The sequence below is a fragment of the Lycium ferocissimum genome, chromosome 5, assembly GCF_029784015.1.
Source record: "Lycium ferocissimum isolate CSIRO_LF1 chromosome 5, AGI_CSIRO_Lferr_CH_V1, whole genome shotgun sequence".
NCBI lineage: Eukaryota > Viridiplantae > Streptophyta > Magnoliopsida > Solanales > Solanaceae > Lycium > Lycium ferocissimum.
The window spans coordinates 64,477,679-64,495,859 of record NC_081346.1 but is presented as its reverse complement, the minus strand read 5'-3'; the positions used below and the strand labels follow the sequence as shown (position 1 = coordinate 64,495,859).

The window sequence follows — 18,181 nt, the reverse complement described above, 5'->3', positions numbered from 1 at the left end:
GATGATGTGTACTTGGATTATGGCTCGTGTTGGACTTATACCTTTTTGATTTACCTGCTTATCTTACTTTATTGACTTGATATGTGTTAGTTAAACTTAGTCGGCTTATGATACCTACCAGTACTTGTTGTTTGTGCTGACCTGCACTTGCTGCATTCTTTTATGAATGCAGAGTTCCAGATAAGATCGACCTCTATTTCTCGTGGCTGATTGTGGATCTGAGTTGCGGCTTAGAGTCTTACAGGGTGAGCTCGGGACGTCCGCCGCCTTAGAGATTCATGTCTTATTTCATATTCCGAGACATATTCAGACTTTTGATGTATTTGGTTACTTTCAGACTTGTAGTATCTATTTAGAGGCTCTTGTATGGTTAGACCAGACTCTGGGTGGATTTGATATATTTTCTTACTTCCGCACATTTCTATATGATTATCGTTAGACTTACATGATTCTTATCTCTTCCGCTTGTTTATTTGTTTATTTTTTACTTTGCAATTGTTGTGATAAGGGTTCACCGATCAAGGTGGGAAAGGTAGGTGCTCGCGCGACTTAGCTAAATTGGGTCGTGACAAGAAAAGATAACACTTAAGGAGGAATCTATCAGCTAAGATTTCCACCTTCTTACAAGATGGACAATGGAATTTCCACTCTTTCATTTGAATTACAGTTAGACCTCTCTATAACAACTAAGATTTTTCCGAGCTGATTTTTTATGTTATATTTTACTTCTCCATAATAGCATTTTACCTATAACAGTAACAATCAACTTTATAACAGTACGCTCTTTGTAAAATCACCCCTCCCTATAATAGCTATCTGCTTTTTTTGGTAATGTAATTATTAACCATCTTGGTATTTCCAAGTGCATTCGTGTTTTGATGATTGTCAAAGCTGTTTTCGAAAACGTATAGAGACATGATCTCGTGATCCGCTCTCTCGTGAACCTTGCGGTACCGTTGGCAGATACGAGAATAAAGCTGTGCCACTCACTGCACACAAATACAGCAGTGAGTTGGCCCATGCTTTAGGTCAAAGTCCAGCACTGAGTTGGCCCACACAAGTATTAACTTTCTTTAATGTTCAGTCAGTGAAGCATTCATATCTTTGATATTTAAAAGTTAAATAATTTGTTATTTTTTTACAACATTAAAAAAACTAGATTTTATGACTCTTTTTTGCCTATAACAGTCAACTATTATAAATGTTGTTATAGGTGTATAACAACAATTCTGTATAACAGTCAAAAAATTTCGGACCCAACGATGTTGTTATAGAGAGGTTTGGCTGTACTTGATTTCCTTCTCACCCAAAGTAATACTCCAATATTTATGTGGCTACACACCAAATCTCTCCAGAAAACCGCTTTGGGCACTTATTCTGCCTAATTACCATGTAACTTTCAAAACAGTAATTACTCTATCTTTTGGTTGGAATTGGATGTTGTGCATTTTATCAAAATTAAATACTGCTTTTTATGGTTATGTAACCATGCTGGCTGTATGCAGAATCCTTTCTGGATTGCTGCATGTAACTTGCTGATTATGAAATAAAATGGCATCCAGCTAGATTTAAAAATTTTAAAAAAAAAAAAAAAAAAAACATTCTGGCTACTGTATATTATTTAAATCATATTGGATTACATGTTGTTTCCACTTTCTATCTATGTCGACCCTCTGTGCCTGAAACTATTACCCATATTCTTTTAATTAGAATATCCTCAAGCTGTAACTCTCTAATCCTCCTTAGGCTTTGACACTTTGATTACTAATTGAGCAAGTAAAAACCCGCTCCCTTCGACTTAATTGGCTTAAACTCCTCATTCACACTAATCCTCCCCTGCAATATCGTGGAATATCCACTTCTATCTTATTCCTTTTTGGTTCATGGCAAATAATGGGTCACTCGAAACGATAACGTCTTTTGTCATAAATGATTACCAGTTCGCACAACAAATGCGTTTACTATAGCATGTGAATTACTACCTTGTTGCTAATACAAGAAATCCCATTCCTATTCCTAAAATTGTCACTCCCATAAAATGGACTCCTCCACCTTCAAGTTCCTATAAGCTTTATTCAGATGATGTTGCACTTGGAAATACTAGGGAAAGTGGAACGGGAAGTGTGATTCGAGATGCATATGACACTACAACTGTGCATGTTGAATTAATAGCACTCCTACAAGTTCTTAGGTTTGCCAAATGTCTCTCTATGACTCCCTCGAAATATCCATCGATGCTAAGGAGGTACTATCTCTCTTCTCTAGACCAATTGACCAAACTTACATTATTTACTTAACATTGTTTATAATTACCGGTACTTGACTGGAACCACATACGTAAGGTCGTTGTCATCATGTTGTATTGTTGGAATGGCTATATGAGCCACTCTGTACTGATGTACTTATGACACATCACGATGATCCTTTCCGTTTATGTTAATATAAGTAGATCCTTTTGAACAAAGAAGAACGATAAAACATTAAACTGTCATCAAACAAGAAGAGTTATTTGAAACCAGCGGATGTTTTTCCTATTGAACAGTATAAGAGTTGATTGTCATTAGGTCTTCTTTTCACACAGAGAAATTGAAGACTTTGATTATTATTGGAATGCTGAATGTCCTAATTCTACGAAAGTAAACCTCAGAATGTGTAGGCTTTGACCAATTTTTTGGTGTTCGATAAACTCGAGTGTACTCAACACCCAACATCCCCCTTACCTTGTAACTGTCACAAAGATAATATCTACTACTACTATAAAAGATTGATTACAGAATAAATTAAAGTAGGTTTGTCATTTCAATTCCTTACAATATTTTCTTCGTAGTCAATCATTATTTTATTAGAAAAAGGATATACTAATTGAAATTTGACAACAAACACCCACTTCCCAAAGTTTTATGCTATTACATTTATGCTACGGAAAAGGGCCAAATATACCCCTGTATTATTAAAAAATGACTAAATATACCCTTCGTTATACTTTGGGTCCAAATATGCCCCTGCCGTTATACTATTGGTTTAAATATACCCCTTCTCCGTTAAGTTTGTTCAAAGTGGACATCCAGTCCTACATGACAATGACATTTGATGAGATGGCATGCCACCTCAACGCTCCTAACCCATGTTGTCCCTCACCTCTCTAATTGTTCTTTCACCACTAAAATTTTCTTTACTTCCACCACCATTGCCACCATTAACAAATTTAAATGGGAAGACTTCAGAAGTCATTGAAGATCCAGGATTAAAATCCAAAATTATTCTCGTTTGATTTGTGGGAGGTGCCTTTTTCAACCTTTCCGTGTTCTTGATTTTCCAGGGAGGGCAATATCTTTGGGGGTTGGTGGGATGGTAGGTCCTATTCATTGAGCTCTTACAACTCATAAAATTTTCCTTGAGGCTGTAATTGGTGCTAAGAACTTATGAGAGAATTGATACAATAACAAGAATGGAGTTGTGCTTGAGTGGTGTCCTAAAGTTTCTATGAAACATTTTGCACATCGAGTTTATTTTGGAATGATCGATGCATTGTTGGCTAATGAGATTCTTCCGGAGGAGTACTAGAATCGTTACATTCTTAATTAACTTTTAAGTTTCACATTTTCTTTTCGCTTCTTAGACTTGCATGGGATATTTGGGACCACAATGGGAAATGTTTCTTGTCAATGGTGGTGGTCGTGCAGGGAAGTAAAGAAAATTATAGTGGTGGAACAACAATTAGAGAGGTGAGAAACAAAATGGGTTAGGGGCGTTTCCACCTCATCAAATGTCATTGCCACGTAGGACTGGGTGTCCACTTTAGACAAACTTAACGGAAGAGGGGTATATTTGAACCAATAGTATAACAGTAGAGGTATATTTGGATTCAAAGTATAACAAAGGGTATATTTAACCCTTTTCCAATAGTACAGGAGTATATTTGGCCCTTTTCTGTTTATGCTATTATATTATAGGAGTATATAGTATGTTGATTAGGGTAAAAAGAGATTCGGAAGCTTCCTTGTTGGGTCCAATTATTAGTCCACTTTACTGTTCATTCAAAATATGGACACAGTTAACCTATAGTTTTTTTTTTTTTTTTTTTTTTTTTTGGTAAATTCTATAGCTATATAGCTTAACATTGAATGATTCTCAAGTTGCACATCCAGTTTTTTCTTCTGCAACTGAAATTCATGCAGATTTTCTATTATATACACACATCCTGCAATTAGAATAGCAATGGTATTCATAATAGCAGTGGCGGATGGAGCTCTATAACTTGGGGTTCAATTAAACCCCAAACTTTCGTTGCGGGGTATAAATTTATGTGTAAAAATTTACTAAAATTACAATAAATAGTAGATATGAACCCATAACTTTAGAAATATAATGATTTAGTGCTAAAAATTTAAGATGTTGAGCCCCTAAAACTTAAATCTTAGATCCGCCTCTGCATAATAGCACAACCGATTTTGTTTTTAAATTTGGAAAGAAAATACTGAGTGTCGGCCAGGCAATTTCTCGCTGGCAGCTTTAAGTAATATTGGTATTTGTTGTTAAACAAAAACAAATGGTTTTGGTATCTAATAATTTGTTTAAGTTCTCATACACGTTATGTGGAGAATGATAGTGCACTTATTGCTCTTGCAAGATTTCATTCAAGAAAGTTGAAAAACATGTACTCCATATTTCTTCGATGCCTATTAACACGTCCCAAATATTTTAGCACTTTAAAACTATGCTTGCATTATATTAGTATACATTTTTATCGTCTTAAACCTATATTGTTGATGTGCGTGCGTATAAAAAACATATACACACAAGTATTATCATTTCAAAATTTCAAATTTCGCAAAGATGAAACTGGTGTATAGAGAGAAACCAAAGTTGATCTCAACACTATATTATAATCCAAATACACCTAAGATATTCGACAAGAAATGCATACGCCTAACAATAAACAATCTCATCAAAAATTTTAATAATGAAAATGAAATTGGTATTGAGGAAGAGGATTATATATACAACTTGAGAGTATACCAAACTTTAGAATAGAATAATATTATAGAAAGTAAACTATTATATCTAATCTCATACAAAAATTTAAAATAAATCTTGTCAACAAAGGGGAAAATGAGAAAGTCAATGGCCTTTTTTCTTTAACGTTTGAATGACATGAATTTGCTTCTTGTACTTTTCAAGCAATGGTGTGTGATTCTAGAATCCTTAAAAAAAGTTATTTCTCCACAGATCCCACCTCCTCTCCATATCTTCTACAATCCCCTTCTCATAGATTCTCCCTCTTCGTACCGATCTACTGCTCTTCATGTCCCATTTTATGTACTTCCCTGTCTCACTATATGTGATGCATTTTGACTTTTCATGAAATTTTAAGAAATTTTTTAAATTTGTGATAAAAAAAAAAAAAAAAAGACATAAGTATTTGTATGGATATAAATTCTCATTAATGATAAAATTAAAAATTTAAGGTTAAATATTTTTAGATATAAAAATATATCATTCTTTTGGGACAAAATCAAACAGAAAAATCCATCACATAAATTAAACAAAAGTGTAATATATATTTTTTATTATTATTTATTCAAAAAAGAATGATACTTATTTATATTTGAAATCATAAGTTTAAACTTCAATTTTTACCCTAAATGAGATAATTTTATAGCTACAAGGATATTTTATGATTGACAGAGCGAGTACTAGAAGGGGGCAGGGTATTAAATCCACACTCTATATATACGTATATGGAGTATAACATATGATTATCAGCTTCTCTTCACTCTCTTTTTTGCTATTATCTTTCTTCTAACTATACTTCTTTTTCTTCTTCTTCTTCTTCTTCTTGTTCCATTCCATCATGGTGGTGGCTCATCAGCTTACTCCGCCGTCTAGCCGACAAGAAAAATTACGTGACATTGAGCTTCCCATCATAGACCTTATGGCCGAAAGATCGGAAGTGTCAAAGCTCATTGTTAAAGCCTCTGAAAACTTTGGTTTCTTCAAAGTCATCAACCATGGTGTCCCTCAACAAGTAATCAAAGCAATGGAAGATGAAAGCTACGGTTTTTTCTCTAAACCGGCTTCACAAAAACAACGTGCTGGACCGACAAATCCCTATGGCTATGGCTGCAAGAACATAGGGATCAATGGAGATTATGGAGAAGTTGAATATTTGCTTCTTCACACCAACCCTTTGTCTATCTCTCAAAGATCCAATACTATTTCCAATGACCCAACCCTCTTTAGGTACCTTCTACCTTTTCATGTATTATGTAATTTTATGGTGAAAGTTTGATATCATGCAAGTTATAGACATATGCTTTTATACTACAACAACAACAATAACATACCCAGTGTAATTCTATAAGTGGGGTTTGGAAGGATTGGATGTAAGTAGACCGGGTAGAGAGATTGTTTCGGATAGACCTTCGGCTTAAAATAAAATCATACAGCAAAATAGTAAGATACTAAACAAATGCAGAGATAGTAATACACAGGGATATGCTTTTATAATAATGGATTTAATTTATGTGGAAACTAAGTCTTAACAAGCACGAAGTTATGTGGCCTTCTTTTCTTCAAGTTTAATAAAATGTTCATGTAAACATCCTTGTTATAAGGTGGTCCAGGAAAGGATGGGAGACTTAGATGAGGACCTCTACTACTGTTACTCTGTTTGTCTATGTATATATCTATATATCTTTTCTGTAAGGTTACGATCAATTTAAGATTACACTTTCTGACACTTTAAGGACATTGGATATCGTCTGTTTCACCTATTTAGTAGGGGTTTGGATATGCGGTTTGAAATCATGAGATGAAATCAGCGTTTGGACATGCATTTCATCTTATGGTTTTAAACTATGATTTCAAAAATTTTAAATATAAAATTTGACCCATAAGTTTATATTTATAAAAAAAAAAAATTCATAAGTTGGTAAATACTTTTAACAATTACTCTCGCCAACCATTTACCAACCTCATTAACTTCCACCAACCTTTATTTATGTCTATCATGTGGGAGTATTATATTAAAGAGTAGTTACATTACTATTCATGTTAAATTTTTATTTTTATTGAATTAAAGTTTGATCAATTGATGTTGTATTTTTTTTTTAGAAAGGCCTTCTAGTAGCGTATTAATCTTGTTATGAATTATGACCTACTCATTTGATAAGATTGTATAAGAATTGAGAATGTTTTGAACTTGTGGGGTTTTTATGTCCATAAGAGAAATACAACTTATAATATTCAAATTACATGTCCAAATATGATTGAAATCATGATTTCAAACCACGTCCAAATGGCTCCTTATTGTATTGAACATATGAATCACAACACAGCTCATGCATTCACCAATGAAAGTACTAAGAATCTGACCTATCTCCAGAAGTGAAAAAAAAAAAAAAAAGTTATCTTCAAATGGGGTTAGCAATTTAACAAGGGAACTTGGAATAGCTAGAGATATTCTTTCTATAAAGCGGATCTAGTAGTAGAGTTATAGGATTTAGTTTAGTGAAGTGAGACTAATAAATTTTACATTGTACACAAGTTAATTTCTTGGTTAAGGAGATGGACCTAGTTTAGTTTGTGTAGGCATTGGGCATGTTGCGCCAGCTGTAGCATTGTTGAATGTGTCTCCGCCATGTTTGATCAAAAATAGCTAAGACACCATGCACCCTTTTATATATCAAAATTCATCATGCTCATTGTTCTCTCTTTAAATGTCATTTGTACTTTCTACGTTTAAAATATTTGACTTTTTTTTTTTTTTTCATTTTCCCATAAAGAGTAGTACTAACAAAGTAACTTATTGTCTTAACGTTTGTTGTAACTCAAACATGAATGTTTAAGCAGATGATGTCCGTAAAACCCGTCTATTTTAGGACAGTAACCTGTTGACTCTTGTATGATTGGTTAGATATTTAACTACTGAAAAGCAGGGCCTCGATCGATGGGCTAAAGACCTTTGGAGTACTTATCATATATCTGATGCACAATTGGTGCAGTTTATATTTAAACAAGTTGCTAATTCTAGTGTACGATTTTTGACTTGAAGCAACACGTGCTTCTCTTGGACCATAGTCACGTGGATTCCTAATTTCTCCCATAAGTGTGGGCTTCTGTTACACAATGATGCAACAAAAATACATTCAGAAGTTTTCTTTAAAATTCACAGTTGTCATGTACTTTCTCTATTTGATATAGGATAGAGATGTTTCTTTGAATTTGTTTGACAATATTCTAACAATTTGAGTGAAAAGCACATGCTACTATATGTATACATGTTTAGAGGACAAGTAGAGGTTCAAGCAAGATTGGTGAGAATATATGCATACAAATTTGTTAAATTAAACAGAGAGTGGAAAATATGGAGTACTTTAGGATCATCTAGTAAGGAAAGTAAAGCATATATCACTTAAAAATGTGACAATGAGAACCAGGAGTTTAATGAAGTCTGTATACCTTTAAGAAGTTCCTAGCATATGGGATGGCATGTGGAGTTGTAGACATATATCCTTCAACGGTTTAATTCCAAGAAGGATGACATTATTTCATTATTAGTATGTTCCAAGAAATATGATACTTATGATTTTAAATATTGAAGTACGTAGTTTAACTTAAGATTCTCATATTGTAACAATTTTTTCTTATCAAATAAATATTATGGCGTATTTAAGATTTTAAATTTCAAAATAAATATTTTTGTTAAATGTGTTCAGTCAAACTATGTCTTAAATTAAATATTTCATCCGTTTCAAATAATGTTTCTTACTTTTCTTTTTAGTCTGTTTCAAAAATCCTATATTTAGTAACTCTTTAAATTCAACATCTTATCAGACATATTTAAGATCGCGAGATTTAAAGGATACTTTAATATACTACATACATTTTAAATTTAAGATTACAAAATTCAGAAATTAATTTTATTTTTTAAACTCTGTGTCCAGCCCGATGAAACTACAACACATAGGGCCATGTATGAAACTACACGTAAAGGGAAAATCGAATAGATATGATGATAATACTAATTTATAGCACTGTAAAACTAGTACTCTCTGAGAAACAGCACATAATGATACAGAATCAGCAGGATTGACCTGTCAGATATAAGGTCCATAGAGATTAATTAAAAAAGATAATAGCATATCGATTTTGAAACTTGCAAGTATAGAATCTCCCAGAAATAGGTGAAGGAGAGCCCAATCCAAACTACTTTTACTAAATCAAGAAAATTTCATTAAGCTACCAATATTTTACGAATCATATACTGTTGAAATAAAATGTGGTATTTTGTTTTCCATTTTTGATCTGATTTAGTTTGGAGAAGGGTGCTGTATATTAGTAGTTCAAGAATGACACATGATTACAAGAGCATACATAATTTAAACATGTTTGGTGACAGGTGGGCAGTGAATGGTTACATAGAAGCAGTTAGGGAGTTGGCATGTGAAATATTAGAGCTGATGGCAGAAGGATTAAGGGTCTCAGACACCTCAGTGTTTAGCAACTTCCTTAGGGACTCAGATTCAGACTCTCTCCTTAGGCTCAATCACTATCCTCCACTGCAACTCCTACAACTTCACAATACTAGAAATAATAGAATTGGTTTTGGAGAGCATACTGACCCTCAGATCTTGACCATCTTGAGATCCAATGATGTTCCTGGCCTTCAAATCTCACCTCATGAAGATGGTTCCTGGGTCCCTGTCTCTCCTCACCCTTCTACTGCCTTCTGTGTCAATGTGGGCGACGCGCTACAGGTAACACTAATCATTCCCTATGTTTCAATATAAGTCTCTTACTTTGACCAGGCACGAAAGTTAAGAAATAAAAAGACTTTCGAATCTTGTAGTCCAAAATTAAAGATGTGTGTAACGTACTAAATTATCCTTTTAAACTTGTTATGTATAATGTTTGAATTGTCAACTTATTAAGTATAAAAAAAAACACTCATTTTGAGACAAATTAAAAAGAAAAGTAAGATACGTGACTTGGAACGGAAGGAGTACCTACTTAATTGTTTGTTACAGAGGTGCAAATTCAAGATTAAACATGTCAAGAATTAGAGTGGTCCTAGACCTTAGTCTAGTCACGATCCCTTTCTTTTTTTCATTTCTGATTCAATAGTAGCTACAAAGTGCTTGTCATGCATGGTAATCATAGCCCCATCCTCAATTAATAACAATAATAAAACTCTAGAAATGGACTGAACTGATGCTGAATGATGTTAGCTTGAATTGACATGCGTGATAGCTACAAGTGCTCTAGGGGGAAAGATACTGAAAATTAAAGTGAAGTGATTAATGCTACAGATTTTGGGGCTTAGCAAACTACAGGTTCCTTACAGCTCTGGCAATGTTTACTGTGATTAAACTGACCAGTTTCACTGATAAAACTGAACCCTCTCTGCAAACATATTTTTGGAGGGCCCTACTCTATTTACTTCCAAAAGGTTGACGTCTACCTTTTCTATGAGTATTCTTCAATCTTGAATGCTCTGAACAGCCAACTAGCTCTTGATAGTTGTGGACAACTACCATTTCGGTTCAGTGCTTTCCTGTACTAACCACATGCATCTTAGTATTCCTCACGTTACGTGCCAAAAAGAATTACTACAAGGATGAAAGCATTTAAAACTTAGCTGTTAATTTAAATATTGATAACAATATTTTTTTTTCAAATTTACATATTAAAAGTACTATGATGCAAACATCAACAACTTAAAAATCTTCAAGAGATGTTTGAAAAATCATAGTCAAAGTAAAAACTAGTTTAACTCTGCACAATAGTACTATTACAGTATATTAGTAGACAGAAAGAGTGATTCATTTCAGGGTCAGTTCTCTTTGGAGTCTGAAGAAAGTACACAAGTAATTAACACTAACGTGAAGTCGGTCCTTAAGATCGTTTGCTACCACTTTACTCCTGCTTTTTATGGAAAGAGCAGAGTCACAGAGATCGGGAGTAATAATCTTCTAGGTATACAAAGGAGTAAAAAGTCTAACCCTTTCCGATTTGTACACTTTATAAATCCCTGTTTCTTGATTTCAGGCACTGACGAACGGAAGGTTTTTGAGTGTAAGGCATAGGGCGATGGTGAATTCTTGTCGAACGAGGATGTCAATGGCCTATTTTGGTGCTCCAGCAACCAATACCAGGATAGCTTGTCCCCCCGAGCTGCTCTCACCACACAAAACTAATCTGTACAGGCCTTTCACTTGGGATGAGTATAAGAAAGCTACTTATTCCAGGAAACTTGGAGACACTCGCCTCCACTTCTTTAGGGTACAATCAGATCATGATGATCTTAGTGAATGATCTCGATACTTTTATTAGAAGGAGAAAAAAAAATGAGGCTTGAATGGTTCTGTAGATCCCCAAAGGGGAATTTTGTGTCAGCCCATTCCCTCTGCTCTTGGTTTACTGGGTTTTAACTATTTACTAAGACTACTAGCTCTAATATTCAATTAAAAAAAGAAAGCGGATGTGGTTTTCTCTTGTACTTTGAAGTAGGTAAATGCAATTTTATTTTGGAAGCTTGATTAGCACAGTGGGTTCAACTTTCAACTCAAACTCGTCAAAACACTCATTTCAATAAAACAATTTCTGATACTGGACTGAGAAATGACAAGTGTTTCGGTTCAATGGAACGCCCCCAATTTTCACTGATAGGGAGTTCTAGTATATAGAAAGTTCAAAGTCAGTACTAACCATATTGAGGTCGGAGTTAACTTGTTAAGAAAATGAGGAATGGTGGGGACAGGTGGCTGGGGGTAAAGGCACTAGCAAGCAGCAACAACAACAAGAAGGAAATCATAAACACTGATAATTAAATGAAACACTTCATCCAACATTAACATAAAGAATATTTAGATTCAAAATCAGAAGATTTATTGATGAATGTCACCTACCAGTGTCAAATTTCTGATATAATCAAAAGGTACGATGATATACTACAACACAAGCTTTAACAATTTATTTTGCTGATAGAGAACACAAACTGTCTGTTAAGCCATTAAAGGTTAAATTCCTAACAAGAAAATCCTCCTCCTTTGATGGCAAAGGTTGCAGGACACTTTTAGAGACCTACTTGAAATCTGGCAGCAAAGCGCGAACATTTCCTACGACCATTTCCTCTCAGTGTGCAAACACAATTCTCAAGGAGCTCATAATCCTCGTTCCAGAACAACTTGGATGCCACGTCTGGATTTTCCAACAGCTTCTTTGAGGTCAAGTATCCAGCAATTGTCCACGTCTGTCGCAGTCGAGCTTGCTTGCCTATGAATCTCCCATGCCTTGTATCATAATATTCAGGCCAGTGGTCTGCTGAAAGCCTCTTTTCAGCCAAATCCACCGCTTTTTGAGCTAATTCTGGTCTTCCCATTTTAATACAAGCAAGAGTAAACTAGAAAATGAAAAATTAAAGATGGTTAAGAGGGTTTATCAAGGACATTCTAAAAATTAACATCACAAATTCTAGTTCTGAATTCGGATACATATATTTATTTGCTAGCATATCATTGTTCTCATTTCAATCCCATAATGATCTAAGAAATTCATAGGGAGTTTACCTGCCATAGTAGAGTAGGCCATGAGCCGCCATTATGATATGACCATGGGCTGCAGGTAACACATAATTGATTAAGCTTGTGAACAAACCTTTTTAGATCATCAGAGTATTTCAAATGTACTAAACAAGCTACCACAAGGTACATAGAAATGGGATGGGGGAAAAGAAAAAAGGGAGAAGTTATAGCCTCACGTATTCTTAGGGTCACTGCCAGTAATAATGCGCCATTCTTCATGTTCTAAAGATGGGTAACAAATCTTTAGAGGCATTTGCCCCATAAGGTCATCCCATTTGTCTTCAATCAAATTCAAAATAGATTCATTCTGTTCATGAGATCCTAGAGATGAATTAATGGTCCAAATATTTCCAAGCGTGAAAAACCGAAAATCCATTTGTGCAGGTTGTAAATTGCCAACAAAATATCCACCAATCTCTGGAATCCAATCCACAAGCCAAGATGGAATTTGATCTGGGTAGATATTGAACTTGTTGATAGCATCTGTAGAATATTCTTCTGTTTTATAGCGATATATCTCATTAATCTTTTTCCTGTCACACCAATAATACTCCCTCATGTGAAATGATAGTGCACTGAGACGGTTATTGATGGCAGCAACAAGACTTTTTGTGGAGTCATTGATGGTGAGCATCTCACGAGAGCTTCGTAAAGCTGAATAAAACAGGGCCTGGAGAAATAATGTATTAGTTCAGTAAAGCAGCAACTAAATAATACTAGCTGAAGCTATAAGCCACACAGCATACACTACTCAGACTGACAAAAGTAGGGAAAAGCTAAGAGTCATCCTGAGATACAAGGTACGGGAGAAATTCTATGTAACAAAGATTGAGCACCAATTTGACGGTATTTCTGTAGAAAAGAAAACATATTCTGCATAATACTTAGTGTCACTACACCAAAATGTCCATGTAAGTCAGTTTCCTCAAAAAACATCTCAGCACTCATGTCATGCTAGGCTATACTACATCAGAGTTAAACGCATGGTGACTAGCATAAGGATATGATAATCAATCCCCCTGCTATAAACCAAACCATCTGACAATTCTCTCCCAACAATTTTTGACATCATAGAAATGCTTCAGTGAATTTTGTTTCTGAGTTTTCCTGGCATCAAATTGGCCGTGCCTGGGACAACCATCGACCTATTGAGATATTGGCACAGATTTGGGAAGGAAAAAGCAAGAAGTCAGTGGTGGTACACAGTCCCTGCATGCATTTGGTGGACTGTTTCGTGTAAAAGAATGCTAGATGCTTTGAAGACAACTTCAACTCTATCCAAAAGATGAAGTTCAAGTGTATTTTGTCATTTTATTTTTGGTGTAAAGAGGAACTTGTAGAAGAAACACATTCAACACTTGATTTCATAGAATTCTTCCAAGGCATATGCTTTTGGATTTTTGCGCACTCTGTACGGATTTGCAGCACTTACTGCTCCTTTTGTGAAAGGTATTAATTACCTTTTCCAAAAAAAAAAAAAAAAAAAAGGAAAAAAAGAGAGGAATTACTTCACTGAAAGTTCTTTCATGTTATTAGACAAGCTAATGAAGGGGAGCCGCCTTGGAGAAACGGTAAAGTCGTCCCCGTGTGACTTATAGGTCATGGGTTCAAGCCGTGGAATTAGCCATTGATGCTTGCATCAAGAACGCTGCCTACACTACATCCCTTAGGATGCGGCCCTTCATCGGACCCTGTGTGAAAGAGATTTTTCGTGCACCAGGCTGACCTTGAGAGAATCACTAATGCAAATAACCGCAAAAGCAGAACTATGAAAAATAGGAGCAGCTTATGAAAAGAATAACATGCAATCCTGTTGAACTCAGAGCCAACTAAGATTCTGATTAAATCCATCTTGTATGCTATCTTACTTGGATCTCAAGTGGATGACCATGAATACCCATCCGCCTATCAATCATGCAGGAACCATCAGTGACCAAGAGAGTAGGAAACATGTCAAAACCATCACTTAAGCACAGGTTAAGTATCAGGCTTATTCCTGTCTGCACATCCACCCTCTCTTGCAAAGTATAGTCCCCTGTAATCCTTCCATAAGCTCTTAATAATATAATCCACCACAACCCTGTAAAAGTACAACAAAATCAGCACTTAATCCAAGCACGCCCATTCAACATGAGTTTTGGATAATGGGCCCGCCCCTCTACCCTTCCTCACTTAACTACCAGGCTTTGTCTGCAGCAGGGATCGCACTCATGACGTGATCCATGAGTATCATTTGATAAAGGGTTCAAATCGTTGATATTGGCAAATGAATGTAATAAAGCAACAAAAATCAGAAAGAGCCAACTAATTGTCAAGCGAAATAATTAACAGTAACACATTATGTAGAACTATCCTCTTACCAGAATCAACAGGTGCAACACGCCCAATTGCGGATTCACCAAAGTCTGGGTCCAGCACATCTTCAAATTCACCATTCCTTCCATCAAGAGGCACAGTTCTGACTTTAAAACTTGCGGGCATCAATCCTTCTCCAGGGCTATAGCAGTCCACAGTTTTCTCCCAGCTCTAAGAAGCACAGAAAAAAGATGTTTAACTTACCATGAGGATTGCAACTTGCCAAGAAAAGACTTAGTAAGTGTTTGGACACGAACTTGAAATCATGATCTTGGTAGAGGTTAGATTTGAAGTTGAAATTGTGTTTGGACATGTAATTTGGATTTCAAAAGTTGTATTTTTTCTCATAAACATGAAAATCTAATAATTTGTGAAAACTCTCAAAACTTCCCCAACTCCTATACAATCTTGCCAAAGGAGCAAATCATAGTTCAAAACAACGTATCAACATATCCTAAGGCACCACATTAATAAATTGAATATCTCCAAGTTCCTTTTATAAATGCTTGCGATTACATGCTATTATAAACTTTCAAATACACACAATTTGACAAATATTTGCTAGTCCAACAAATCAACACGGGTCATTTTTGCAAAATATAAGATTATGGTGTTTTTTTTTTTTTTTTTTTGAAATAATAATAAAATCATGGGTCAAATCTTCAATTAAAAAAGAAATTGAAATTCTACCTTTTAGGTGAATTTGGGATTTGAAATCAAAATCTCAAGTTGAAGTTGAAGTTTTGTTCAAAATGTCATAAGCAAACACAAATTTCATATCAAAACTTCAAATTTTAAATCCAACCACCTCCTTTATAAATACAGGAACACGAAGTATGCTTAAATGTTGATTATCACAAGCAAGGAACTCAACAAGATTTTTGCTATGAAAACTTAAGTGAGAAATGTCCATTTGTCTAAGAACGTTTCAAAATAAAGCAGCAATCCTTCGTGGAAATGCCAAGCTGATTCCGAGATTTCTCATCCTACACACATGCACACATGAATGCCCACAAGGTCCTTTAACGGATTCTCAAAACATAAACAAACGGTAGTTTGCATCATTGGCAGCAATCAACACCGATTGTCGAAATGACACAACTCAAAACAGAAAAGGAAAGCTTAAATGGTTTTACGCGATTATTAAAAAATATTACATTACCAATTGTAGAAATGACACTCTGGACTTCAAATGACACAGCTCAAAGTTAAAAAGCAAAACATGGAATGATTCCATGGTTTCACATGATTATAAAAATATTACGTAACAGTTCCATATAAATATGACAGAAACCCACTTCAACACCACATTATTATAAACTTGCCACATTGTGTAAGAAATACATACCTGCAGCTGCAGAGTGTGGAGCAGAAAATTCTTGACAATCTCCCCTTCTCCATTCAGCAAAAAAGCAAGAGCCGATGGGACAAAATCGCGTATAAACACTTGATCGTAGTTAAGCGGCTGCTTATCAGCTGGATCATTAGCTGCCACAGTCCCAACGGGGAAGCCACAATAGTTTACAACTGCTCCCCTAAGCAAATTCCATGCTTCCTTTTCCACTTCAGATAACTCTCTCTCATTGGGTGATTCAGAAACACTCTCCCCATTTAAATAATTATCAGATTGTTTTATATTTACATTCGATCCATCATTTATATCCGCCCTAACTTCTTCTTCGACTTTACCTACGTCTTTACCTGATTCTATTCTCTCAATAACTAAAGGCTTAACATTTAAGCCCCCTTGAATGTAAAACTTCTCGAAGCTCTTTTCATTAACTTGAGCTTCAACTGAAGTTGAATGATTCCTTATATCAGATGCAACATTTACAATGAACGAGTCGAGCCTAGTTTCCCTATTCAAATTAAGACCCGAAAGAATCCTAGACTGCCTCCAATTCGAATCGGATCCACAAAAAACACTCTGATTCGAATCAATAACCCTCCTAACTCCTATAACCCTATTTGCATAATTAGAAACCCTATCTATATTATCTGGTTTGCAGTGTGGTTTCGACAAATTATCAGTAACTAAATGGTTACATTTCCTAAATGGGTACCCAAAAAAGGATGAACCTTTACAACTGCTTAGGATTCTACAACATGGTTTCATAGTTGATACCCCTATACAATTGCTAGTATTCATTTCTTGACTTTTTTTTTGCTCAAATTCAACTTAATGGGTATGGTTCCAATTTCAAGCTAACTAATTGTAAGATGTATATACACAGATATAGATCTGTTAATTATGAAAAACAAATTAACAGATTTATATAAATAAGATAATTAGATATACAAAAGATAAAAAAAGTAAGTGTATTACTTTTGAAAATGAATGGAAATGAATAAAGCAAAGAGCAATATAAACTTACAGTTTAAATGGGGAAATGTATGTGTGAAGCAAGAAAGGAGATTTTTCAAACAGTAAAATGTGGTAGTTGGCGTTGGTACTTGTGAAGGGGTTTATATAGACTTTGGAATGAAGCTTCTTGGAATGCAGTGTTGAAAACATTAACGTGTGACATTAAACAGAACGGTGTCGTTTTTGTGGTTTTAATGTTTGACCTTTCCACGTGTTTGCTGATTTTCTGTCGCTTATATTGATTTTACTGGAATACCTATTGTCATTTCGATCACGTCTTTTTTGTGTACAGATATGAAAGAACAAACAAATTGAACTCACGATAATGATGGATAAACCATATTACTTCAATTTTTTCTTAACGTAAATTACGATCTTTTTTAACGGATAAATCACCTCTAATAAGTGTTTTCTTTACATAAAGTTAAATATATGAATATTGATGATTGGTAAAACAAAACATAGCTAGGTATATGGTAAAAGTATTGTTTACCTCAAAAAAGGTACAGTTAAATTTGTTAGTGGTTTAAAGGATACGTGAATTGATTGGTTATAAGCAAGTAGAAAATAATGACAGTATAATAATGGAATCAGGTAAATATTAGATATGAAAGTGATAATAAGGCCTGGGTTGAATGAGCCTCAGCGAGAATCGTTTGATAAGTTTTCCTCCGGTGGAACACTTGGATACTTAGCCTTGAAGATTGAATAATAATCCGTAACAAAAGAAAAATAGTAGAACAATTTTGCTTTGAAATAGAGACTGAATTATATAAATGAGTGTAAGTAATTGTCTTTCAATACCCTTTACATTGAGCTTTTAAGCTCCTTTTATAGTTGTAAGGCATCAACCTTGAGCTGTTAATTTATCCAA

The 18,181-nt window shown here is 34.8% G+C and overlaps 2 protein-coding genes across 2 annotated transcripts; one reads left to right on the top strand and one right to left on the bottom strand.

The window, feature by feature from the left end:
* Positions 1-5,678: 5,678 nt before the first annotated feature.
* LOC132057069 (gibberellin 2-beta-dioxygenase 2-like) lies at positions 5,679-11,537 on the top strand. The gene is made up of 3 exons (XM_059449508.1): positions 5,679-6,243; positions 9,404-9,761; positions 11,053-11,537. Exons 1-3 carry the CDS (start codon positions 5,855-5,857, stop codon positions 11,317-11,319), a joined length of 1,014 nt encoding a protein of 337 aa, XP_059305491.1. The 5' UTR covers positions 5,679-5,854; the 3' UTR covers positions 11,320-11,537.
* A 312-nt stretch (positions 11,538-11,849) lies between these two features.
* On the bottom strand, positions 11,850-17,392 carry LOC132057068 (alkaline/neutral invertase A, mitochondrial-like). Its single transcript, XM_059449507.1, has 6 exons — positions 16,291-17,392; positions 14,948-15,113; positions 14,456-14,667; positions 12,764-13,257; positions 12,573-12,621; positions 11,850-12,406 (listed from the first exon to the last, which is right to left on the bottom strand). The coding sequence occupies exons 1-6, from the start codon at positions 17,089-17,091 to the stop codon at positions 12,080-12,082; spliced, it is 2,049 nt and encodes a 682-aa protein (XP_059305490.1). The 5' UTR covers positions 17,092-17,392; the 3' UTR covers positions 11,850-12,079.
* Between the last annotated feature and the right edge of the window lie 789 nt (positions 17,393-18,181).